This window comes from Notothenia coriiceps, unplaced genomic scaffold (genome assembly GCF_000735185.1).
Source record: "Notothenia coriiceps isolate Sejong01 unplaced genomic scaffold, NC01 NC01_scaffold00018780, whole genome shotgun sequence".
NCBI classification, from domain to species: Eukaryota; Metazoa; Chordata; class Actinopteri; order Perciformes; family Nototheniidae; genus Notothenia; species Notothenia coriiceps.
In genome coordinates this window covers 10,553-36,809 of record NW_011351481.1, presented here as the reverse complement: position 1 = coordinate 36,809, position 26,257 = coordinate 10,553, and the positions used below count along the sequence as shown (strand labels likewise).

The window sequence follows — 26,257 nt, the reverse complement described above, 5'->3', positions numbered from 1 at the left end:
GTTTGCTGTGGTTGCAGGTTTGTTGCAATTTCAGCTGCGGCGCACAATCAGACTCAAACCTGCTGAGAGCAAGAGGAGGAGGTCAAATACACCACAGAGCGAAACAAAAGGGAAGCAGGGGATGGAAAGGGAAAGGACAATGTTCTCTGAAACGCTCGGCTCATTGAACACATGCGATAAAGAAGAAAGGAAGGATATATTATTCCAGCTATCTGTAATATAAAACATTTATGTGAGGCTGGAAAGGAGACTGTAGAATCAGCAAACCTCTTGGAAATAGTTTAAAAGTTGAATTGTTCAGGGTTTGGGATAAATGGAGCCAAATGAGTGATAGGTGAGGGAGCAGATTCCGCTGACAGGCTGGTACTCTGAGGTGCGTGTTGATGTTTCTGAGGAGAGTGAAATCCCATGGAGACTGAAGTGGACGTATCTAGGCCACTAGTTTGACTTTTAACTTGTTTTTAATCTGGTGCGGCTTGGTTCAGACCCTTTTTCTTCTCAAGCAGATCAAACATTTAGCCCCAATGGGACGGAGAAATACAGAAATAGACAGAGAGAAGGGTGAGGCGGTCCTCAGGGCTTAAAAACATGTCGGTCATTTATTTTGTAGACCTACCATGGGAATACAAGGGTGGAAAAAGTACATCAAAATGTGCTACAATCCTAATATTTTCTTTATCAAATACGTAGTTTAAAGCCACTGAAAAAAGTATTTCAGATCCTATTTATATCTCTATGACAGTTCATTAAACTGACATTTTTTAAATGAACATGCCGTCATCACATTTTCGTTTAAATGTTTTGCTAAATTTGGATTGGTGTGATCAAATACTTTTTTCGAACTGAGCCGTGGCCGTTTGAGAGCAAAAAAGAAATAAGAAGAATATAGAAATGATGTTGAAATAACCCAAATTGTTAACCAAAAATCAGGAACCCATCACTAAGTAGCTGATTAAAAAAATATTTTTTAAAGCCTTTAATAAGTCTTTACGTCTCTGGGGTGCATGTGTTGGGGCTCGGCCCTCTGTCCAGCAGGCTGATAAATTCCTGCTGCACACCCACATGTCCCACACACCACTCACCCCTACATACATTATATAAGCCCTGCATACCCGGCTGAACAGGTGCCAAAGCTGCATTTAACCCCAGACAGTTACTTCCTTCCTCCCTCTTACACAAAAACTCACACATTCAGGCTCCACAGATGCAAATCCAGACCTAATCCACATGAGCCATGTGTCGTGCACAACTATACGAAATGTTATCAAAATCGCAATATCCAGATCAAAGGCAACATTTGTTGTAATATCATTCTATACACATTTTTCCAGGCCTGCAAACTTTATAAAAAAAACTTGTTTGGTAAAGATCCTCTTAAAAAAAACACACCATGATCACATTAATATATATATATATATATATCTGTTAATGCGAATAATGATCATTCCCTCAACATTATTGCAATTGTAAAATCAGTCAAATGAATCGCAATTAGTAACTTTTTTCTAAATCCTGCAGCAGCCCTTGTTTGCTCTGAAGATGCCCACAGCTGGCCAGCCTCAGCCCAGCCCGACACCACAACACACTGCTTCTCTCAGCCAGCGGGCACAAGAGCTGAAAGGGGGAAACATGATGATTTGGGTCGGATTGAGGGGTTCAGAGGCCTCTTTCTAAATCGGACAAGCACATCATTTAAAAGACCTCAGACAGCTGTGGTGGGCTCTGTGAAAATCGAACAGAAGTGTCTGTCTGTACGGCACGTGGGTACGCATGTGAGTGTCCCTGAGTAAGAGACAGAGAGAAAAAAGAGCCTGAATTAATTATTGAAATGTTCCCAAAGCACCGGCTCCAGAGCAGCGATTATTTTAGAAACAGAAGCCTAATTTTAGCCGAGCTCTGAGATAGGGGTAAGATTAGACAGTCTCAGCAGAAGATATGTCGAGTGTTCAGTGAGATTTTAATAGACAGCAGATACTCTATCTTTTTTGATAAGACCAAGAAAACCAAACAGCAGGGCAGGTTTTATCTGCTTTCTGCCTATGTAAAAATGTACACAGAATTTAAAGGAATAATCCTCATGGCTTTAAACATCCCCAGTTCATTACCTACATTGTGTCCATTACTTATTGTCTGTTAAGTTTAATTATGCAAATAAGGCCTTTTCTGATTAGATCAGCCAAAATGTAAAATGTACCCTCTTTGATGTACCATGAAAGCACAATAATAACACAGAAAATAGAGGATTTATACGTGCTATGGTACAAGATCAGGTTATAATGCAGCTAATTAATATTGTACATTGATGGTGCAAATCTTAATCACATTTTCAATAAATACAATCTCCAAAAGTGATGGAAATGTGTGACTTTTGGGCCCTTTTTTGTTCTTTAGCAGATGGCCATTTGCCTATTCTATGAGAAGTTGTATTGGTCCAACATATAGGCTAGAACGTCAACGTATTTATTTATTGAATAACATTTTAATAGTATCCTTGCAGCAAAGCCAGCAGACTATTCATTTTGAAAAACACTTCATTTGGACATGATTTACCCTGATATTTATCAGCTATCTGACTTTATGTATGCTACTGTTTGTAAAAGCCCCCTTCAGGGTCTCACTGGGACTTTTAACCCCGCCCTGAGGTGGCTTTTTACAGACAAAACAAAAGACTGACTGTCGGTAACTCCATTACAGTCTGTTTCTAAAGCACATGGCAGAGTGCTTCTTCTTTAGTCATGGACATTCAGTTTTTAAGTATTTGACCCCAGTTGGACTATGAGGCATTTAGATTCCACTGGATGCCATTTTTAGGGATGTGGTGGGTGTATTGTTTAACTTGGCAGACGTCTTCCCTCTGGTCACTGTTGGTCGAGGTTCCTCTGCTTGGCCTTTCCCTGCTCCCATGTCTTCTTTGGAAGCCTAAATATAGCCGGTGTAACCTAGTGTATATTCAATAAATCTGTCATTTTAATTTCTGCTCTGCGTTTGTTTACGACATAGAGCAAGGGTTTTTCGGGGCACATGTGCTGCGGCGCTGAGGGGTGTTGACGGAGGGTGTGGTCGCGGCAGCTGGCAGAATTTCTCTGAGGTTTTTGATGTCTCCATCTTCCCGTCCTGTGATCCTCCCACGAACACAGCTCTATAACATTTCATAGGGAATCTCTCAAGGGGATTTAGATTTTAAACACCGACAACCTGCATGTGTTTTAATTAAAATATTATAATTAGGAGGATAATTACCACTTCAAAAACCTACTTGAAGGTGATTTAAAGGTGGATGAACCACTATAAGTAAGCCCTTTCAGGTAATATGTAAGACACGTACATTTTTCTACATTTCTGCACTTTGTGTAATCACACTAAACGCCCTACTCAAGGCTTTTCTGTTTGTGTGGCAGCATGTTGTTAAAGTGAAACTGATTAATGATCAATTTGTCCTGAAGAATCCATCCTACTCAGCGGATGTATCAGTGGTGAATATGCTGTGTGAGCTTCAATCAGCAGAACTAACAACTGAAACACTTGTATCAATCAAGTAGTTTAGATTTTTAAAGAGGCCTTATTATGCTTTTGGGGTTTTCTCTTTACTGTTGTGGGTTCCAGAGGTTTTTGTTCATGTAAATGGTCTGCAAAGACTAAAATCCCAAAGTCCCCTCCAGAGGGAGTTTCTCTCCCACAAACTCCCCCCTTCGACGCCATGTTGTCCTTTTTTTACTTCCATGACAAAGTGACACCATTGCGTAACACTCACGCTGTATACTGGCTAGCGTCCCAACCCGTCGTACGTGATAGGCTAAATGGCGGGACATCTCTAAGCAGACTGAACTCTGGTTTCAGACAGAGGGTGAAAAGAGGTACACATCAGTATGAGAACAATTAAGAGCTTTTTGAATATTAAAAGCATGTAAACATGTCACGGTAGAGGAGGAAAATAAAAATATGAACCTGAAAATGAATAACTCTATAGTATCTAGAGTTATGTGAGAAGATCCATAGCTACCACTCATCATATCATAGGTCCTCTGGTCTTATTTTGGCAAGAAAGGTCACACATATTATTTTTGATATCATGCAGTGTTTTGGAAAATGTCTTGCACATGCACGTGAAGAAAGCTAACACTACTCAAGAACGAAAAAACATACGCTCGTATTAGTTTCTAGAATAACATTTAGAGTTTTTGTAATGACCACAATTTGGAGCTAATGTTGTTTTCCAATATTCAAGGTTATAAGAACATTTGAAGTACTTGAAATGATGCTGGAAACCCCTGAGAGAAACTGCCTATTCGTGCACATATACTCAAACTGACAGGCGCTCCCTTGCTTAGTCTGTCCACAAACAATGTCACTCACTGTGACAAGGTCTTGCATGCATGCCCATATTTTATTTATATGTATATAAAAAAAAATCAGCACTGGAAAAACTGTCTTTACCTCAAAATTGAACAAAGGGAATCTGTTCCTTTCACACGTGCAGGGACATTTCCCATGGACCTGCCCTACGCAGTAAGGACTAACTGGTCACATTCACTACATACAAAGTTTTGTTCCAGTCGATGTAAAGAATTACACGAGTTTAGCTCTTGTGGTGTATAATTAGACCTTCTGAACATGGGTGGCGCTGCAATGGAAAACAAAGCACACTACCAGACCCCGTCCTGATTTAGGTGCTCCTAGAGGCCTTCAAAACACAAACCATGATTTGAACTTACACTGCAGGGTTAAAAAGGTTTAATGTCTTCATCCCTACTGACAGCATTCATCATAGGACCTCTCGTCAATCCCTTCATCTGTGTTTCACTTACATCAATCATGTTTTATGGTGGTCGTAATGACCTCTGGGCCATCACGGGTTCTACTGAAGAAAAGCCTGTGTGCAGAAATATTTAACAACCTGACCGGGCAGTACAATGAAAGAATTATCTTGCTGTTAGATGTTTACTCTTAGACCTTCTAGGTTTGTACTATATCTTGAAAGTTTGGAGGAACTTTTCTCCAATCATCATTTTATTTATTGGATTGAATATATATTCCTTGTCTTCATCTACACAAACACTCAAATATATACAAAACTAATAATTGAATGGAAACATGTATTTAGATTTGTATCGTTTTATGTAATCTCCTGGCATCTCACAATAGTGACAATATACATTCATTGCTGTGGGATTTTTTTTTTCTGCTAACCTACATTTTTTCGTTTTTGCTATTTGCTTCTACTTATAATTTAGATGTGATGATTAAGGCTTTTAGACTTAGAAATGTTAGTTTAGATACCATAAGAGTGATAGAAAAGCTGAATGAACCATGTTTTCTAGTGAGCTAACAATACAATTTATTCAGCAAAGAAGTACTAACTTCATCCAAATAATCAACTTTTTCTCCAAACAAAAGTCTCCAAAAGACAAAACAGCCTACAAGAAAATGACCAAGCAAAGTGTATCCACATATATTATAACTGCCTGAAGGTCTCTTACATTAAAAGCTCTTATCAAATAACGTTGAGGCTCAAAGTTAATCGGGTTTCTTTCAAAAGCAGGAGCATAAAAATATGAAATATATAATTAGTAGACTATTCTGAAATCAGCAGCTTTCTGTGATTTGTCTGCGGCACTCAGGATATAAACCTCAGTAATACATTACTTGAAAGGCCTTTAGTGTGTTTAATCTCTGACTGTAATGATATTTACACCTGGCGTTTCTCTCTGCTGTATTTCAAATGAATACCATAAAACATTTAAGGTTTTATAATTCATTGTTGACATTTCAACACGTCATATTTCATGCCAAGAAAGCCTATTGTATTGATGTTGAACTAAATGAATGTGTACATATCGAGGAGCAAGTTTATGCATGTGTGTATTTGTGGTGTTGAGACATGAAAGAAATGTGCTGCATTTCTGTTCATTAAGCTTCTTGACATCAGCTGGTGCAGCTCTGAGGGTATTAACCAATAAAATGCCAAACATATCCACTGGAGAGTCAAGACGAGACTTTCTGAAGCCATTTGCCATTCCAGTGATTCCTTCTTCATGTCTGAGTGCTGTGTGGGTTTTCCCCACATGGCACAATCCTCTCACCAACTGCCAGCGCCTCTCCTCTCTCTGAAGATGGAGACACATTTGGCGTTTCACCATCTGTTTCTTGAAAAAAATGTGTTGCTCTCGTCTGGCGGCTCCTGGCCTTTTGGCATATGATCCTGTGGTGGAGTGTGTACACTCGGCAGCAGGATTCTCTTACAAGGTGTGGCCAGGGACCTTGGAAGGCGTCTTTTGGGTGCCACATTTTCAACTGTCTGCATCGACAGTCTTTCTTCAAAGTCTGATGGCTATTCCACGTTCATTCTGTGAAGGTCACATTATCAATAACCCCCTAGTGTGATATGGATAATCCCTTTGGATTAGGGCCAAGCGTTTTTATGAAGCCTTCAAAGTATGGCTGAGTGTTTCCATGTCTGCAGTAATAGATGACCTCTAAAAAGGAACACACACGCTATATAAACCACATTTTGGCCACTCTAGCTGAGAGACAGTGATGAGGAAATGACACAGTTTGATTTATTTGATCCTTGAGCTGTACAGTCAATATTTGTGCGTGCCAGCCTTGATGCTGCTCACTGGCATTGTCCCCAGAATTCATGATAACTCATTGAAGTATAATTTCTTCTTTCAGGGATGGCCCATTTTCCTAATGCTACATCACTGCTTTGTAAGGGAGCAACCCAGGACAAAAGAAAATAGTGTGAGTGATGCTCCCTGCTGGAGGGATGAGGTTAGTACAACATATAGCATCTTCAAAAAATCAATTAAAAAAATCAAGATCCAAAATGTAAGATTAAAAGGCTTTATTGTCATAGTTATAGCATGACTGTCAGGACCTCGACACAAACTGATGAACCCAAATGCAAGACCCAGAGATAAAGTCTTGAATGTAATAAAAAAGTGTATTTATTTTTAGCAGATCAAGTAATCCCTCTTAAAAAGGTGGGGTAGTTAATTTTGGAGAAACCAGCTCGAGTGCGCTAGAATTTGAAAATACACAGCCGGAAAAAATCTGCCACTTCCACAGAGCCCCTCCTCCAACACACACGAACGCGCACATCACCAATGAGGGCACGAGATAAGTTTGTGCACAGATGGAAGGCTGACAGGCAGGTAGGCATCCAGTTACTTTAGCCGGGCCGGCTCAGATGATTGGTCGTGCTTTTTACAGTACCACGGCTTCCTCAGATGAATTGTTTTTAATGGATTTTTTGTCAAAGCACTTCAGATATTCATTGCTATCGGGATGTTAAGAGCATTCCATGGAATATAACAAAAAGTGTATCTCGAGCCGGTTTCTCAAACTTACCTACACCAGAGTAGGTAGTGGAAATAACAAAAAGCGCTCACAAGGAGGAAAAAACTAGCGTAACAAAAGAGGACTTAATAAAAACTTAAGCCTAACAAAATAAACAAACATAACAAAACCTGACATGAGTGAAAAACGATCCTTTCAGAGCTGAGGCTTGGCACGACCATTCGGGGAAACGAACTGACACAGGACAGGGGAGAGACAGGACTATTTAAACATGAGGTGAGTGGGACTGTGGAAACAATCAGGGGCGGGCCAGACACTGATGATGGTGGGAAAAAAACACAAGGGGAGGAAGAAAACGGCCTGAAATGAAAGACAAGAGGTAAATACAAAATTAAACAGGAAATGACAGACAAAATACATAAACATTACTAACACATTTGACGAGACACAACAATGACAATCTTAAGCCCCAGTCTCTTACAACAATGTAACATATACTCAAGTCATAGAAATAGCGCAAGAAGATATAGAACTTTTTATAATTTCAGGCATTGCTGTTAACATTTGTGTAGGTTTCTTATTTTCCTCAGAGATGTCACTGCAAATCCAACTATGCATGGCCATAAAGCGGCTGCCCCTTTGTCTCAACTGCACACTTTTTCAAAAGCATGAGAATAGCTCCCCCTGTGGTCTGATATTGATAAATGCAAGCTGTATGTCGGCTTTAAGATAATTTTGAGGTGTTAATTCAGTTACTGATGTTTTTAGCTGTGCAATTTGTTTGACAGATCCCCTGCAGCAGAGATTCCCAATTAAAAGAGTCAGCGCTGCCTCGTGTCAAAGCTTTCAGAGCGGTAGAAACAAAATGAAGGGGAGAACTGTCATGTTCAGGACCGAAAAGAATAAAGACAGACAATACAAAACACTTTGTGACATGATAGAATCCATCTTTTATTTTTATTTTCCGTGATCCGGTGGTGATGCCTCTTCATTTGAGCTTGAGTAATGTTTGAATCACATTAAAGCTTAAACAATTAGTTAAAGAATGACAATAATGTTTAAATATTTTGATAATTAATTAATCCTTCAAAAAAAAAGTATGAATGAAAAAGTATGAAAAATTGCACCAAAATAAATGCTTTTTCAGCCCCTAAAATATGGAGATTTTCTTCTGATCTCTTTTTTACATCATATTAAATTGAATATCTCGGCCTTCAACTGACGAAACAAAACATTTGAAGACATCACTTTCGGGAAACTAGAAGCGACATTCTTTCCTATTTTCGTAATACATACGTAATCGGCAGATCAACCGATAATTAAAATAAACGTTAGTTGCAGCCGCATTCAATTCACTTTACCTTATACATACCTATCCTATTTTATTGTCGTCTTTGTATTGCTTTTACTTTAATTATTCTTTTTTATTTGTATTAATAATTTATAATGAATTTGTCTTGGTTTTGTTTAGCTTTCTGGTATCTTTTGAGTATCCTGCCTCTGCTTGGTCTATCCAAGCCCTTTGTAAAAACTCTGCTTTTAATGGGTGCTATATATAAATAAAGTTATTATTCTTACAATCTACAACATGAGTAAGAGCTTGTCAATGCCAATGAAAGACACCTGTCACTAACTTGGCTGACTCGGGTGGCTGTGGCTCAATAGGGAGGCTGTGGCTCAGTGGGTAGTGTGCTGGACTTTGAATTAGGGGGTAGCAAGTTCGAGTCCCACTGCAGTCAGCATGTCGTTGTGTCCCTGGGCAAAACACCTCACCTCAAATTGCTCCTGTGGGGATTGTCCAGTACTGAATGTATGTAAGTCGCTTTGGATAAAAACAAATGACATGTAATGTAATGAGTCTATAGGTTGTAAGAAACATTGATTGTTGTTCCACAATAAAAACGAGTGAGAAATCCCAATGAATTACAAGAATGTACAGTTAGGTGCTGAGAAGAGAGCTCTCTAACAATAGTCCTTTATAGTTGTACCTCCCATAGTGTCTTTGGATCCAACCACAACCCCCAGTGAGCGAACAAACGAGAAGGCGCAATCAAAAATGTGGAACGGTTCTCTGCCAGGAAAACAGGCCTAATTGATTTCCGATGTGTCTTTGTCTCTCCTGTGTAGCCGTGGAGGAAAGAGGATGAAGGGAGAAATAGGAGAAAGAAAGAAAAAAGGCCATCAGAGGTCATCCTCTGGGACTGCAACCAAACCCGAGGGGAGTTTCTGCAGACGCCCTGTGTCTCGAGCCAATCCCTCTCCACAGATTCACCAGGGGAGAACACCTGCACCGCTCTGCATTGTATTCTGCCTGCCTGCTACTCTGCCTGTCTTCATGACTGCAGCAACATCTGGTAGAGGAGCAAGTGGATTCAAATAGAACATCTGCACAGCAGCGAGCAGCCAAGTCAACAAACACTCCTAATCAAGGTAGTCACAGTTCCCAAACACAAGGCTACATTGTGTTTGGGAACCTATTTTTCTTTAATTGAGACCATATTAAGTATTGGCACGGTTTCCCTCATTACAACAGCGAGGAAGACCGCTCACTTGTGCCAGTCGCTATGACATATAACACACACTGTGCAGGGATATGCCGTGAGATATGCTGCAATACTTTTTTTTGCAAACAATTAGCAAGGTATGCAAATGAAATAAAGTGAAAAACAGGGAGCAATCTTCTAAACAGCAAGCGGCAACATTTTGTCAGATAATTGCTTTGTTGTATGCATAAATGCATCATATGTTGCCAAAAAGCAGTGAGCAGCATAATGTATAATGGGCAATAGATATATAATACGCAAAAACATCTACTGGTAATGATGCTGTTTTATTTTTCATAGTTATTTTGTTCCCAATTTACAGATTGTCATAGAAAAATGTTCAAAATCTCACTGCACTTTCTCTCATTTCTGTTTCATAAAAGAGCCTGAGACACAATGCAGGATCCCTCCAATGCAGCACAGTTCCAACATTGAGACTGCACACTTGAGCAGGAGTGCATACTGTAAGTACACACGATTGGCTTGCGGTGGTCATGTGACTGCAGGCTGTAGTCCCTTGTGTTAGAAAACGGTAATTGAGGCTTCCATATGGTATAGATCAGATGTAGCCCTCACCACAGCATTCCTCCTCCAGCACAGAGGCTCTACGCTTGTTTCCACAGTGAAAAATGGAGCTAATCAAACAACTATTGGCAAAAGACAATACTATATATTCTCCCTCTTGTCATAAAATACCTCACTTATTCGACACCTTCTGCTAAACACAATTTTTTTTATTGAAAACAAAAGCTGGGCTCTTCTATGTTTTTTAGGAGATATGTATTTAAATTATGACATACTGCAATACTTATTGCCATATTCAAGGAGAATATCTGTGTTTGCGATGGGTGATGAACAGGAAAACATTGCTAGTGGTCTTTGCAGTACAAAACATGCCCTTTTTGTATGGCAGATTATGCCAAACTACTAAATCCTGCACATTTTCCATCATCCCTCATGTATGCCTGTACATTCATTTAACTAAGTGCGTGGTTGTATTTAGTTTGATAGTCCTACACTTCCCTGTGATGCTGCCAGATTTCTGTATATCCCACAATAGCATTACTGCCCTTGTGCTCCCCTCAATGCACACTGCGTATATGATTTTGTATAATTTTTTGCTTTACAGTTATAAAAAATTAGCTAAAATATTTGTGAATGTGAACTATACAGAACAGTGTTTGATGCTTAAATCTGCAATGTAGTATTACAAAATTGAGCTTTATTCATAATACCATGAAATGCAATGTGGACACAGTTCTTTTTTAGATACATGCACAAATTAAATGGTAAGATAAATTAACAGAATGAATAACATAATTAGTTTTGACATTATTACTGAGCAGATGTAAAAACTCTCCATGTAAGAAAAAAGAGGAGATGTTCCACGGTCACATGACAATCTTATCTAGATCAAATAAATGGAAATAAAATACAAAATATCATGTCGGTCCAAATACACTTTAGTACCAACTTAACCAAAAGCCCCCTAACAGGCAGGTCAGGTTTCCTACCTTATGTGTAAAGTAATCCTTATCATGTATGGTTATAGCTACTTTCACAGCAGTGAGGGACACACCTGTGAGTTAGTGACCATTCTTCCATGCACTAATAAATGTTATAAATGTTAAAAAGCCTATTCCATTTAACCCCATGGGGCCCTACCCCTGTTGGTTCATGAACTTCACTTAACTCAACAGAGCTTAGGGATTTGGGATAACGACATTTGGTTTTAGGCATGGGACAGGAAGTTTCACAACCTTGAGGCCTTTTATTAGCAAACTCTTCAAATATGTAGTTGAATATTGAAATATTTTTGAATTTGGCCAATTAACTGTAAAAAATAAAGCTTCAACTATGTTAGTTGCACTGCTTAATGACATTTGATCTAGCGTTTAAGCCGGTTTCTTTGCTAGGCTAAAGGTCAGTTTAGTGAAAAAAGTGTAGGCCTAAATATTTCTAAAAATGTTCACAGTTTATCATGGAAACTAATATTGACAGTTGTAAATAAACTAAATAAAGTAATAGTACTTTTAATATAAACATTTATAATTAAACATTTACAAATATGATAATAAGGAAAAACACTTTTTAAAAGCAAATCATTTGAATTCATCTACGTCTGTAAAGTCTGTCATGTTATGAAAATTGCTGATGGCTAACGGTAACAACATAAAACTAGAAATACAATTAGTCATTTCTTTCAAAACTTGAAACCAAACCAAATTACAGCCACCAACATGAGTGTACAACTTGAGCTTCGCCTCAAAATATGGTAATATGTCAGTGTTTAACCCATAGACTATCTATAAATAAAAATGTTCTACCAGGTTAGTTACACTGCTCCAAGACATTTTCTGTACTACATATTGTGGGAATATTCCCATATTAAAACATATGTTTATTTGTTCTCTGTTTATCATGTAAACTAGTCGTTTCATTAGTAAATAAACTCAATAAAACTAAACAATATAAGAATAATTAGGGTAAGTGAATGGGATAACCGTTGTTGTTGGATGGATCAGTGACGTCACTTGTGGAACTACACCAACGTCTGTAACGTTTGCCTTGTTTAGAAAATACTAGTAGCTAACGGTAACAATACAAAACTTGAAATATATTAAGTAGTTTCATACAAAACTTGAAACCAAACCAAATCCCAGCCGCCAAACTTGAGTTTTTAAGTGTGAAGAAAAAATAGTGCGCTGTCTCTTTAAGGTCCCTCAGCTAGTCTGTTTCGTATTGATCAATCCACCATTTTCCAACACACAGCGGCGGCAGTGCTAACATAGCTCCGGCAGCGAGAGAGAGAAGAGAGCCTCCCCTCTACCTGGAGAGGAAGCCAGGGACCCGGGCAGTCATGGCAGCGAACATGTACCGGGTTGGAGGTAAGGTGGAGGGGGGGAACATTTCACAAGCTTCCCGTAGTGTGTTTATGGCGGACGTGAACAACCGTGGGTCTTTTTTAAAACAGAGCGTGGTCCGTAGTCTTTTATTTCCCTAAAGCTAAAGAGCCTTGTGCTTCACAGATGATGAGGGTGGTGAAGAGGAGGATGGTGATGAAGAGTAGTCTGGTTTCCCTCGTTTCTTTTGTGTTTCTTGTAACTTGCGACGCTCTCCTGACAACTAATTCGACAAGCTGATGCACCTACAGTCACATGCATTGTGTTTCTATGCATTTAAGGGGACATGGGGAACGTATTGTAAAAGTTTTTGCGTACCATTCAACTACTCTTTCATGAGGGGAACTAACATCATGAGTAAACCTGCAGGAACCCCGTAAGATGTGCAGAGTAGATGCAGTAATGTGGTATTATTCCCCTAGTGCAGAGAAACAAACTAGGATTTAAAAAAAATTATAAGAAAGTTTAAGCTGAAATGGGTAAATGTGTTTTTCCTTGCATGCTCAAAGATGCATTTTCACACATTTCAATCAGAGGTATTTCTCCTCATTTCGTTCAGGCATCTCCAGTTAATACCTAATGAAGATTCCTGTTTCCCCCTCCCACTCGTTTTCTGCTCATTGCTCTGATTCATATCCTGTAGGTAATGTGTAAAAAAACAGGCACATGAAAGTTAGTGCATTAGAGTTTTTAAATAAGGAAATGTTTTGTTTTTTTAAAGGGGGATGGACATGAGAAAGCTCAATAATTGACAGGCAAATAATCAGATGCCTTGCATTCAATTCATTAGGGTTGCAGAATTTTGACTATTTCTCACATGTTGTTTTTCAAAAATGTTACTGTCAAAGTGTCAGAACAACCAAAATAAGGTGGGCCATGATATAGTTTAATGTATAATGTAGTTTATGGAAGGTGTCATTGTTTAGAGGTTAGTCTGTAGATCCATCAAGCCTACATTTCCATTCATGTTTTTTTATTGCAGTCCAAGTTTTTCCTTGTTATAGTTGTTTACAAAATTGCATACTTCTTCCTAACTCAAAGTAGACGCGTGTATGGAAAATTGAGCAAGAGTGACTGAAGATACATTGACATGCCATTGCTGACAATTGTCTAGTGAAACAGGAATGCTGATGATGACTCTATTTGGCATTGTACCCGCAATAAAAATAGCCTGTAGTGAACGTCATAGCCCTCTTATTTAGTCAAATGAAACAGGGCCTACCTGAGTGAGAGCAGGATTATGTCCAGAACAGGGCAGAAAGTTAACACTTCAGCAGCCACATGTTGTTGAATTAAGTACAGCTCATTACACTGTCGGCCTCACTTGCTGAGATGCTTACTAGGTGGTCTTATGTGTCTTTTTTTTTTAACCAAATGTCCCTGCCGGTCTGCCTACTTGGTAGCTTTTAAGATGTTGTATTTTGACGTGATACTGGACCCATCTGCAGTTAACAGTGAAAAAAGGAAACCCATTAATACCATAACAAATATCAACATATATCCAAGTTGTTCTGTTTGTTTAAAATCTTAGAGTCGTAATAAGTCCACGCATAACTGTGTGACCTCCTGGAGTAATATAATGTCTCTGAGCGTCAGCAGTCAGGGTTTAGATCAGCTCACACCACTATTTACTCCTGCGACTGTTGTTATGGATAACATAGGTACCCAGTGAAGTGACAGGGTAGGATTTTATTGTGACTCACACAATGTTGGTGTTTTTTAATTCTTTATTCACTGACCTTATCGACTATCTTGATAATAATTGGGATAATTTCCGCAATCCACTTTATTATGTTCAGGATAATCGTAACATGAACGATTGCTAGAAGGGGCTGCATCACAGTCCTTCTTATTGATCATACCAAACAAGTTATTCTTTGCCCTTATTAGGTGAAATTATAAACAAATAGGCCTAAGTGTGTAAAAACCAAACTAATGTAAAACCATAAAGCGTGAACTTGCATCACTTAATTAAAGTAACCATTATAATATATTGTATTTCTTTTGCCACAGAGATAAAAAATGAGCCCAATTTGGCCTATATTAAGCCTATTAATTGGCTGAATTCTCCTAAGACCAATTCAACTTAACAACAGGACTAAGCGGGACCCTTGGAAAGATGGCCGCCTCTTTGCAATACAATGCAGGATCATCTTGAAAAAGCAATGACTTCCCTTGTGTTTGAACCGTGAACAAAAGCTGCTCCGTGGGCCCTGCTGTCTTTGTTTTTATCGTACAGGCCACACGCCATTCTTCCTGCAGCGCTCCGTCCCAGTGCTTTCCCTCCAAACACAGGAAAGTGTTGTGACTAAGTGTAGGCTATATCATAAGTCTTATCATCTTAATGGCGGGAAATGAAGCGAGGCATGCTTTTTGTACTCTGGCCACAGAAGTTTCAAAAGTCTGAACCTATAAACAACAGTCACCAAGGCTGGCTGCAAACCTGTTCACACAAAAAGGACTCTCAAAAGACAATAGGAAAATATGTAGTTGTGTTAAGATCTTGTTTTGAATGATAGGTTCACAAAGTCTGTGCTGCAACAACTGTGAAGTGTCCGTGGGAAAATGTTCTTCTTAAAGATGGTTATAAGCTCTTTTCCTAAAGCACTTGCAATCAGGAATTTTAGATATAGGAATCGAGAAAGCAAAACTCTCACAAAAGGTTGATTGTGGTGAATTTCCTTTATCGGGATAATCGTAAATATCTACTATGGCAGTGAGGTGAACAAAAGCGCTTGATTTAAAAAATACAGGATTTATAATGTAAGAGAACAATTTCAAAAACGTTCTTGAAAAAGTTTGACTTTGAGTTAAGTTTTTTTTTATTATCAAAATGTAAGGTAAAGGGATTCAAGGTTTTTTTTTTTTTGTGGCATTTAAAAAATTATCATCGTTTTGGTGATTTAAGAGTTTAATATATTTTCATATCAACTACTTCCATTTCAAGTGAACAAGATCCTAAGGCCTCGTTCTGTAGAAAAAATGTATTCCTAACTTCATCTGGAGCAAATTCGAGGCTTAGCAGTCTACATCTTACTCCACGACAATCACAGAGTAAACATTGAAAATATTTAATTGGCCATTGCAGTGCCATGCTGGATGATGCTGAGTATTGACAAAAGTTGAGCCAGGTTAAAAAAAAATGCTGAATGACCATATGTTTTTGTTCTGGCTTAAGCCCTCACATTGGCACCTCCAATACATTACTGAAATAGCTGCATTATTTCACACAGAGTAAATTACGTCGTAAAAGCAGCCTCACTATGGAAATCAAGTAGGTAACTTTCACAGACAGACTTATAAATGAAAACCTACCTCAATATTTCCTCAAATATGTTTTATGTGCCGAGCTGCAGTGAAGGGATGATAACAAAAAGAAGGGAAATTAGTTTTAAGAAGACTAACCTTAAAAGTCACACAAGTGATTTGTATAACAAAGACCAGAGATTAAGGTAAATGTTGTCAGGTATTTTTGCAGGACAAAGACTGTAGACTTAGAGAGAATCTTTTTAAAGGCAAGTAAAAACGGGAGGAGTGATTATAGCAAGCAGAACCTGTTTCAATCATCATATCTGCTCATGACTATTGTTTTAAAGCATGCTTGAAAAGATGTGAAGCTAGCCTTAAAATAAACACTTGTAATGAGGATGTCGGAGTGTGACAACTCTTGTACAGAATGTGCTAAACGTGTTGTAGTTACTAACTTTAAAAAGTGATTGAAAACTTTTATTGCCATTGCCCATATTTTTGTGGTTGTTGGCTGTCCATGCTGCCAGTTATGATCCAGACCCTGCTTAAAGGTGTTGTAATGTTTACAAATCCACAAAATGACTAAGGTACAAACTTTGACAGTGCCCACACTTTTTCTGGCTGGTGGTTGGTGTTAATTTCCCACGCTGGCAGTTGCCTCTCTCGCAGGTCTTGTGGGTGTAATTACAGTTTTGCGACCTGCTTACTGCCTTCCTGCCAAATTCAGGATTGGGCAAATGCATGACGAGTGTCCCTATCCCATCATCACATTTCTACAGAGGCCAAACTACACATACATCCATCACAATAAAAAGTATTTGACGCAAGCTAGATTCCTTGTGGCATCTTTGCGGCTCCGCAGCTATTTGGATTTCAAGATCTGGTCTTCTAAACTCCCCTAAAATAGTTTTTTCAGAGAGATTTGTTGTGTAAAACCTCCACACGTTTGCTGATTAGTCACATATGAATAACAAGAACAAGCCACACTGATGGTCGAGGCACAAGTGCCAAACAGATGCATGCTGGGAGGGAAGTCGCTGCCATTTTTTACGAGATCAAAAATCTCTCTTTGCCTTAACTGATTTACTGACTGGCCCATTTTATGACTTTTTTTTTTCCTTCTGTTTATGTTTGCATGAAGTGTGTAATGTGGATTATTTCCAAGGTCAGTAGACAGTTGTAGAACATAAAGTCAAAGAGATGAATCTACTGTATTATCTTAAAGTAGCGTTCACCGTCTTCAGCCAGGAGTTATGCTAGAGAGATGCTGCCAGGTATGGATATCAAAGTGTTGGGATGAACTCTGAAGATTAAACTACCTGCCATTACCAATGAAATCTCCATCCATACTGTGACAGTCTAAGCCGTAATCCGAATCACTGCGACAGACACGCCTCTCAGTGGGAGTGTGTGAGTAAGCTTTGGGTGGGGTGTGGGGTATCTGCGCATGGACAAGAGTTGGTGGATGTTAAAATGTGCTGCTTCCTGCTTTTCTATCTATTTTCCCGCCTCTAGCCTTTTCATTACTGTCCTACATGGTTTACTGTACAAGTATTACACTCCACAACTGTCTTTTCTATAGTCGCATATGGAGACTGAATCCTAAATGAAGTGTCTCCGTACATCATTGAAAACGGGCATGCACATGACGGCTTGATGTTGTGGTTTTTTCCCTCTGATCACAGTTTGCTAATTTGAGTTGCGTAGATAGTATCAAGATGACTTTAACAGAGCTGCCATTGATCACGATAACTACAATATTTGACCTATCTTGTCTTTAAAAAAAAAAATGTTTTGTTACATTGTGGATCTTTGACAGCGGCGAATAAGTAGGGGAAGCTCCCTCAATGACGCAACTTGACATCATTCATCTGCATGTTATGCCCACGCTGCTTAACAAAGAGCTGGTTAAAAATCTTCAGTTTTCTTTTGAGAAACTTTTAGGACTTCAATGATTGGAGAAATGTATTTCTAATCATCGAGTTTCTCCCATACTATACTCACGTTCCCTGACCATTGCACTAATATGTGGTAGAAATGTGAAAATATTAGATATGATGTATTTTCAACAACCCTCTGACAGTCTTTACAAACCTTACATTTGTCCTCAGACTACTTGCAAGTGTCTGCATAAATGGTGAAGGATATAACTGCTTCTATTCAGATAGCGAAAAAATAAAGAAGTTTAACACAGGAAGAACTGTCTTACTGTAGGTACAGTGTGTAGTTTGGAGAGGTATCCTTGAGTTTTTAATTTTTTGTATGGTCATATATTTTTCCAATTAATTCTCAATGTCAATAATGGACCTCGTTTCATTTTGTCTCATTTAGGATGTTTGCTCGTGGTTTAACAGTTTCGCCAACTTAACATTTCTGCTCAGCTTTGTAATTCTTTTTTGTCCATTTCTGTCCCCGAGTCCATCCGCTATCATGTTTTCCCCTCTCTCATCCTCGCGTCTCTCTCTGGCCTGGTTTGAATCAGCCCAGCAGACTCTCTCTCTTTTGAGGCTCGGTAACATGCCTCGATTGGCTCGCACAACATTCGACTGCACCGTGACATCACAGTCGCCGGTGCTGGCGGATTGGCTGGCGTTGGGAGCGGGGGATGGAGAGTGGTGGAGGGGAGGGGAGGTTATACGCGGATTGAGGCGGCGGGAGGGCTGATGGGAAAATGGAGAGACTGAGTGACGCTGCTCAGTGCCTACAGGCCCTCTTTCTTTCTTTCTCTCTCTCTCTCTCTGTTGCTCTCATTTTGAGTTCCTCTGCAGCTCGCTCTCTACAAGGCTTCAGCTCCTCACATGGTGGAAACTCCCACTCTTCATTTCCCTGTTTTCTTGCCATTTTTGTTATTCTTCTCGCCATAGGTGGCAAGGCAAGGACATGGGTTGAACTTAAAAGTGAATCCATTTTTGGTAACTTAGGTTCCCGAGCCACGAAAAAGAAAATTGGTGAACTGAGCCCAAAATCCCACCTTCGCAGTGACTCTTAATGCGGGACTACGAGGAGACATGTTCCTGTCACCAACCCACCCCAAAATAACATACCTCGTGGCTGCCATTCACAACCAACCTCACTCCAAAGCCGAATGTTTGACATGTGGTTCTGCTTCGGTTTGAAACGTTCATGACGCATTTTAAGTCTCGCTTAATTGGTCCCTCAGAGCTTGAGAACATTGAAGGCCAAGAAAAAAACGTCAACATTTTCTCTCTGTGGTTTATCATAAGACCCCTCCATGTTTTGAAGCCAGGAACTACATTTTGCTCAGTGTTCTTTTGAATATTGACAGATTTAAATATCTTTTAATGTATTTAGAAAAAGTTTGTTTTTTTGTAGCAGCAATTAGTTTGAATTATTCAGTGTGTCCAGCTGAAGTATGTTCTTTCAAATTTGTACCGAAACTATGAGGCGAGTCAATTAGTGTTGATGTCATCTCCTTGTACTCAACACCCTTTTTTCGTTGTATAGAATAATGACTCAAATTTGAAGACATCCCCTTAAACTCACATGTTTTGAACACCTTCCATATTAAAGCTAACTTTATGGATAAATCCCCTGATGTTCATAATGCAATTTTTATTGATAGGAGAGCAGTATAGTATCTTCGTACTCTTTTCACTGGAGTGGTGAATTAGCGTCAGGATTTTTATTTATCAGGTTCTTTATTATTAGACACATTTTTGTTTTATTATAAAGAAAGACATATTAAACAAAAGATCCTTGGAAAATCATATATTTTCAGCTTGATGTCAACACATTGTAATTTGAGGGACCAGTCCAATGTTCAAAAATACTCAGTTTTCTTGGATTAATGATTTGAAAAAGCAAAAAATCTTTACATTTGGGAAGCCGGTGCCTGTCCCTGCTGTGGTTCCTCACTAAATGGCATGGAGTCTCACTCACTTTTCCCCACTCACAGTTTTTCAGCCAGCCTCTGACCTCCAGGTCTGCCTGGAAATGAGCAAGTCCGATATCCTGTCTTTATTTTCTGTCTCAGGAACGCTAAATTTCAAGTTGGCCTATTTGATATTCAGCAGCAGGACGAAGATGTCACAGTGGCAGCGGAATCTAGTAACAAGCTGTTTCAGGGTGAAGAGTAGACAGGCGTGATGTGACGATCCCTTCTCGCCTCGTAGCGATGTTGAGTTGGGAGTATGTAAGGTTGCCAAAATACACTGTTATAGAAATTACACTCTACATGCTTCCTGAACTACTGTTAGTGCCTGGGTTCACCCTTAACCCAAAAGGAAAGAAGTATACAGTTCTTACTTCTTCAGATAAATGTTCATATTAGGAGTAATTGTATTGAATTTACTTTAATTGAAGACAAATTACATTTTCCCCTCCTTCCAAAGAGTGGCTGTGAATCTAGTTGTGTGAGTGTGGGTGGAGAGAGGAATACCAATAGGGAGAGTTGAGCAAAAGGTTTTTTAGTCAAAGGTTTGTCTGTTTGAGATACATTTACGTGTCTTCCTCCGCTGTCTCTGAGATTTCTTGATTGTTTTTGTTGGCAGTTAATCAGCAGACGTTATGTTTTACTATTTATAGATCTGAAACACTTTAGTCTATAAATTGTGGGAAGATGATAAAGAAAATGCCAATCAAAGTTTCCTGGAGACCAAGGTTTTTATAGTAAAAACGATTACCTTATGTAGTAGGAAAATAATCATTAGTTGCAATCCTAACCGATGATTCCAGATTTGCGTACTACAAACTAAAGATATTCGATTTAGGACCGTATTAAGCAAAGAAAGCTGCCTTTTTCTTACATTTGAAGAAGCTGGAAACAGAGATGGTTTGGATCTTTTTAGCTTCACACCTACCAAAATGTGTTTTTCCTTTTCAATTTACTGTATTCGTATTCAACCATGTTACAATGTCTGGAAGTATTTGCACCAAAAAAAGTGGTTTGCCCACAACAAGATGCATAACAGATGATGTTTTTTAGAGTATTTAAAGGTCCCATGTCATGCTTTTCCTGTTATTACCCGTCCCCTTGTGTGTTATGAAGGTTTTTATGCATGTAAACGGTCTGCAGAGTCAAAACCCTCAAAGTACACCCTGTAGCGAGTAAAACTCTTAACACAGAAAATACCTCCCCAAAACGCCTCGTTGGAGATACGTCACTGTCCATTGATTCTTCGAAACCAATGGACCAATCCGTGGAGCCGTTACGTTACGTCCGCGGAGCCGTTACGTTAAGCCCCCGCTGATTGGTCCAAATTGACCAATCCACGGACTTCCTCACACACACACTCAGTGCAGGCAGCTCTGCTGATCTCTCCTCCCTGGCTGCAGGCTGATAACAGACAGTTGCGAAATTCTCTCTGCAGACCCATTCTCAGAGCGTTTATCAACCTTTTTCTTACTCAATATCAAGCCACACTTATTGTTTTTACTTCGGCTGTGACTTTGTGTGTGCTCAGGATGAGTTTGGATGTGTTTCGCTGTGTATCGCTAAACACGGAAACCACACCTCCACGGAGCTCAGCGCGATTCACAACGTCCCAACCAATCAGAGCACACTGTGCTCACAGGGAGGGTGGGGGCTGGAGCTATTGGAGCTACAACGAGCCGTTAAAGGCAGAGAGTGAAATTCAGTGAATACACGTAGTTTCCAGAGATGCTGTATGAGAAACCAAAGTGAGTTTGGAAAAATTGCACAATATAAATCTATTCTAGTAGACCTCAACAATGGAATTATGATCAGTGGAAATGGCCATGACATGGGACCTTTAAGTGTTTGTAGGTGGATTTTTCTATTTATGTCAAGATAGTTGTGGATGTCGGTGCAGATCCGAAATGTTGCGATCATGATGAGTGCATGCCTAAACCAGTGAGTGTTAGACACGGGAGGTTCAGGAAATAAAAGCAGGAGTCGGTGTGTTTCGAGGTTGTTTTGTTGGAATTTTCTCGGGCGATCTCTGGCCTAGTCGGTCATGAAGACGGGGCCCGTAGGAGCGTGGGGGATGGGCGGGTGAGGTTCAGGGTGAAGGGAGGATAGCTCCAGCTCCAGGCAGCCAACCAAGTGTGGGGTATAATCTGACAGCACTCAGCCAAGACACATGCAGGGCTAAGACCAGGCACCCTACCAAGAGTGGGGCCTGTGGGGACATCCTGGTGAGAGCTAAGCCTCCATTGGGCCTGGAGCAGTGCCAGGAGCCACACACTCACACACACACACAGAAATGCATAGTTAAGTCACACATGCGTAGAAATGCTTGTGCAGTCTCCTACACACGCTCTCAAAATGCAGACACACTGTGCATGCAAACAACAAACACACATGGGGAGGATGAAGGGTGATAAGACAAAGAAAACATGAGGAAATACAAGGCTGCAGTCTGAATGGAGAGCTTTAGAGAGACACATTTATTGTGCGGCAACGTCTCATTTAGTCAGACCTTCAGACAGGATCTCCTATTTATAAAAAATGGACGCCCTGAATCGTTCCAAGACGTTGACGTTCAAGATCATGATGTGAACATGATGTCTTTTTCATTCAGTTCATGCCCAGTATCTCTGCACAATTTTCGGTAAAGATTACACTACATTATTTTGTAAGTATTAAGCTATTTCTAGAATTAGATGACAGTGTTGCGTACTAGTATTGTAGCCGAATTGCTTGAGTGTTGTGAAGTCAAAGAGATGGATTCATTTCTAAGAGACATGTTTTTATCTAACAAATTACCCAACCCAATTTTCACTGTTTTGCTCTTTCACATTATCTCAGATCAAAATATGTATCGGCATCATTTTCATGCCAACGACTGTAGAAAGGTCACACTGTTTAAAATCAAAGTTTAAAAATAACAGGCTTATAAATAACCCGACGAATCCCTTCATTCGACTTGAAGAGACGTTTTTTAATTAGTTTTGGTGGAATGACGTCATCAAATATGAAGCTTCCTTTGAAAAACATCAATAATGACATTCGGTAGTCAGTGCAAAATGAATGCTTCTTTAGTATTTAGTAGGTCTCTGTGTCCCCTTTTTTTTTTATAAAGATGTCAGTGTTGTTCAACTGGAAAGCAACCTGAACATTTGGATGAACCTGAAATGCTGACTGACGTTTCTCTTCCCTCTTTTCCTTTCTCTTTCCATTCCCCTCCTCCTCCTCCTCCTCCTCCTCCTCCTTCTCGCTGTTCCTCTGCAGATTATGTTTATTTTGAGAACTCGTCCAGTAACCCACTGCTGATCAGGAGGATAGAGGAGTTGAACAAGGTGAGTGTGCTTGAATGCTGCACAGATCTGAAGGCTACACCTTTAAAACCCACTCTACTCCCGTCTGATTTGTTAGATATTAAACCGAAAAAATCTTTACTTTAATAACTAAAGTAAATGTTTAACTGTAAAAAATATACTCGCCCTTTTGGGGTCTCATAAAGCTTAGTTTGGATCTTTTACCTGACACCCTGGACTGTTCAATATCAGACTTTTATAAGGGGATAAGATTAAACTCTTTGTCTTTTCCAGTTGTTTTATCCATCTTATGAAACTCAACATCAGTGCATTCTGGTTTTGTTGTTGTTGCATTTATTCCAGTCTAGCCCTGAAATGCTTAGCCAAACAAACAATTTGATGACCAATACATTCTTAAGTAATTTAGCAAAGATACCAAACATTCCCTTATTTCAACTTCTGAAATGTGAGGATTTGCAGATTTGGGGATTTCAGCAAACTGAAGATCACAGATTTGTAGACTTCAGATTGTTAGGAAACTTTTATTGAGCTTTTAGACCTAATTATTGATTGAATAATGGAGAAATGATCCACACAATTATTTATAATGAAAAAATTTGTTATTTGTAGCTTTACAATTTCCTAACCTAAAGTTAAATGGAAAATGTGGTTGTCATAAATCTGTTTTGGGTTATTTAACAGCTTTTTTCTGTCTTATACTAATGTTTTGTTTAACAGTAATCATCTATGACCAGCTTGTTGATATGCTTATAACATAATGGTGATATTGATAGTTATTGCTTTGAATAATACACTTGCAATGTACCACTTTAAAGTAAAGGAAGTGTGGTTCTAAAAGGCCATATCTGTATTGCCTTTTAAAGCCGTAAAAACAGTGTTTGTATTGAGATGTCACACCTAAGATAATAATGTTGCTCAGGATGCTGTCAGGTAAACCCCAGCCTGCCATCGTGCACATTGTTCAGTCGAGGAAGCAGAAAAAGAGTCCCGTCTCTGCGGACTGGTTACAGGGGCCCCGTGTCTGTCCCCTGTCCCGGCCTGTGTGGATAACTTGCCGGCTGTCTGATGTGATTGACACGGAGCGCAGAGCAAGCCTCTGTTCTGCCGTCACTGTCAGTCTCCCCGCCCCGCAGGGAGCGCCGGCTTTCTCTTAACATAAAGTTTGAGATGCGTGTTTAGAAAGTATAAAACGGTAAAGGGGAAAAGTCCAGACAACCAGCAGCTGCTCAAAACTGCTAAAAAACACACTGGAGCCTTTATGCGTAATGTCTTTTTACATTTTAAAGATACAAATTTACAATTTAAACACGTAAATGATTTTATTTACAGGTTAAGAATCCAAGGCTGACACTAATAAATCCATGCTTTGTTAAAGTGGAAGAAAAGGGCGAAGTATGTGCCAAATGATGTTGTCAGATGTTTAGTTTTGTCTGAACAACACTTACATGACTTACTTAAATATCACATCAGACAAGAAAAGCCTGGAAATCCTCACATAATGAAAGTTGGAACTGAAGTATATTTAAACATGTTTCCTTAAAATAACTAACCGAAACAATTGATTGGTTAACAAATAGTTTCTGATCATTTCTCTGCCATTACTTTGAAGTTGCAAAAGGTGATAAATGAACTAATATCAGCAAGGAACATGTATTCACTCGGCTGCTTGAGTGCCAGATGCTTAAACTACACCTCAACGCCTCCCTGTGATAACAGATCCATTCTTCATCTTCCTCTCTCTCGCTGCCCTCGCCACTCTCTCATTGTCTCCGGTTTTGTTTTGCTTTAAGTTCATTTTACAGTGTTAACTTTCCTGCACATATAAATATGTATACATGAATCAATTTTAGTGAAATGAATCACCGAAAAGAAAACATTTGGTTAAATGTAACACCGTTAACCCAGGTACTGAAGTGATTGAGAAGATTTACATTTTATTTCATTTTCCAATCTGCTTAGCTGCTGTTGTTTAACCTTGAAATAACTCCTATACTCATGACAAATTCTGACTATTAATATATTACCTTTTATTCTTTTGTATTACGCTCTGTTTTCAAACACAGAAATATGGGAAATTAGATTCTTAATTGTTCTCTGATTGGAAAAGTATAAAAAAATATATAATGTAAAGAAATATGACTGGATGTTGGATGTGTTGGATTTTTCTCCATCCATCTTCTACTTGCATTATATTTAACTAGAGTGATTCATGAGAAAAATCCTAATCTAATTTACCCGGCCTATAATAAAATTCAAACTGATTATTTTGTCTTTTTTGTTGTTGTTGTTGCAAGTAAAAAAAGTACTACAAATCAATTTATCAATGAGTCTTATTGCTTTAACTGTTCTACCTTGAGTTTTAATGTTAAGGTATCATTCAATAAAGTCAATAACAAACCATGCAGCTCTTAAATAAAAACAAATATCATCATACCTATGTAGTATTATGAGGAAAAAACAACTAACAAAACAGACGCCCCCTGAACACACCGCTCTGTCCCGATAACTGCGACACATAAAGTGATTTTGGGAGAATTAGCTGGAGCCTCACACTGAGTTTTTTTCAGCCATAGTTAAGAACTCTCCTCATCTAAGGTTTTTTTTTTTTTTAATCATCTGTGTGTGCGTGTGTGGGTGCTCTGTGTGCGGCACCACTTGTTGCCGTGGTAACGCCGATTGTCTCTGGTTTGCAGACAGCCAATGGGAACGTGGAGGCCAAAGTGGTGTGTTTTTACCGACGCAGGGACATCTCCGGCACACTCATCGCCCTGGCAGACAAACATGCAAGTGAGTGACCGACCGTTACCCCGCCTGCAAAACACACCATCAAGAAAACAGGATTTCGAACATTTCTTTCGGGGCAACACGCTTCAGTTATTTTCCACTGCAAAGGTGTAGTAGTGCCTCGGTCAAATTTAAGAAGATTTCCCTGAACTTTAAAATACAATTTGTTATTTGGCTGGATTGGGAGGCTTGTTTGCACAGCAGGGGTGATACAAAATTGAATTGAGTTTTTGTTACCGAGCTGAGAGAAACAGTCCAGACTGCAGCATTCCCCCCCCC

At 39.2% G+C, this 26,257-nt stretch overlaps 1 protein-coding gene across 1 annotated transcript in view; it reads left to right on the top strand.

Moving 5' to 3' along the window:
* Nucleotides 1-12,609: 12,609 nt before the first annotated feature.
* LOC104951244 (metastasis-associated protein MTA3-like) overlaps nt 12,610-26,257 on the top strand; it is a gene marked incomplete at its 3' end in the record, with an annotated part of 22,941 nt that continues 9,293 nt past the window's right edge. Inside the window, exons 1-3 of the mRNA XM_010777883.1 lie at nt 12,610-12,730; nt 23,148-23,215; nt 25,888-25,981. Coding sequence (XP_010776185.1) covers nt 12,703-12,730; nt 23,148-23,215; nt 25,888-25,981 — 190 coding nt within the window. The remainder of the gene's footprint in view (nt 12,731-23,147; nt 23,216-25,887; nt 25,982-26,257) is intronic.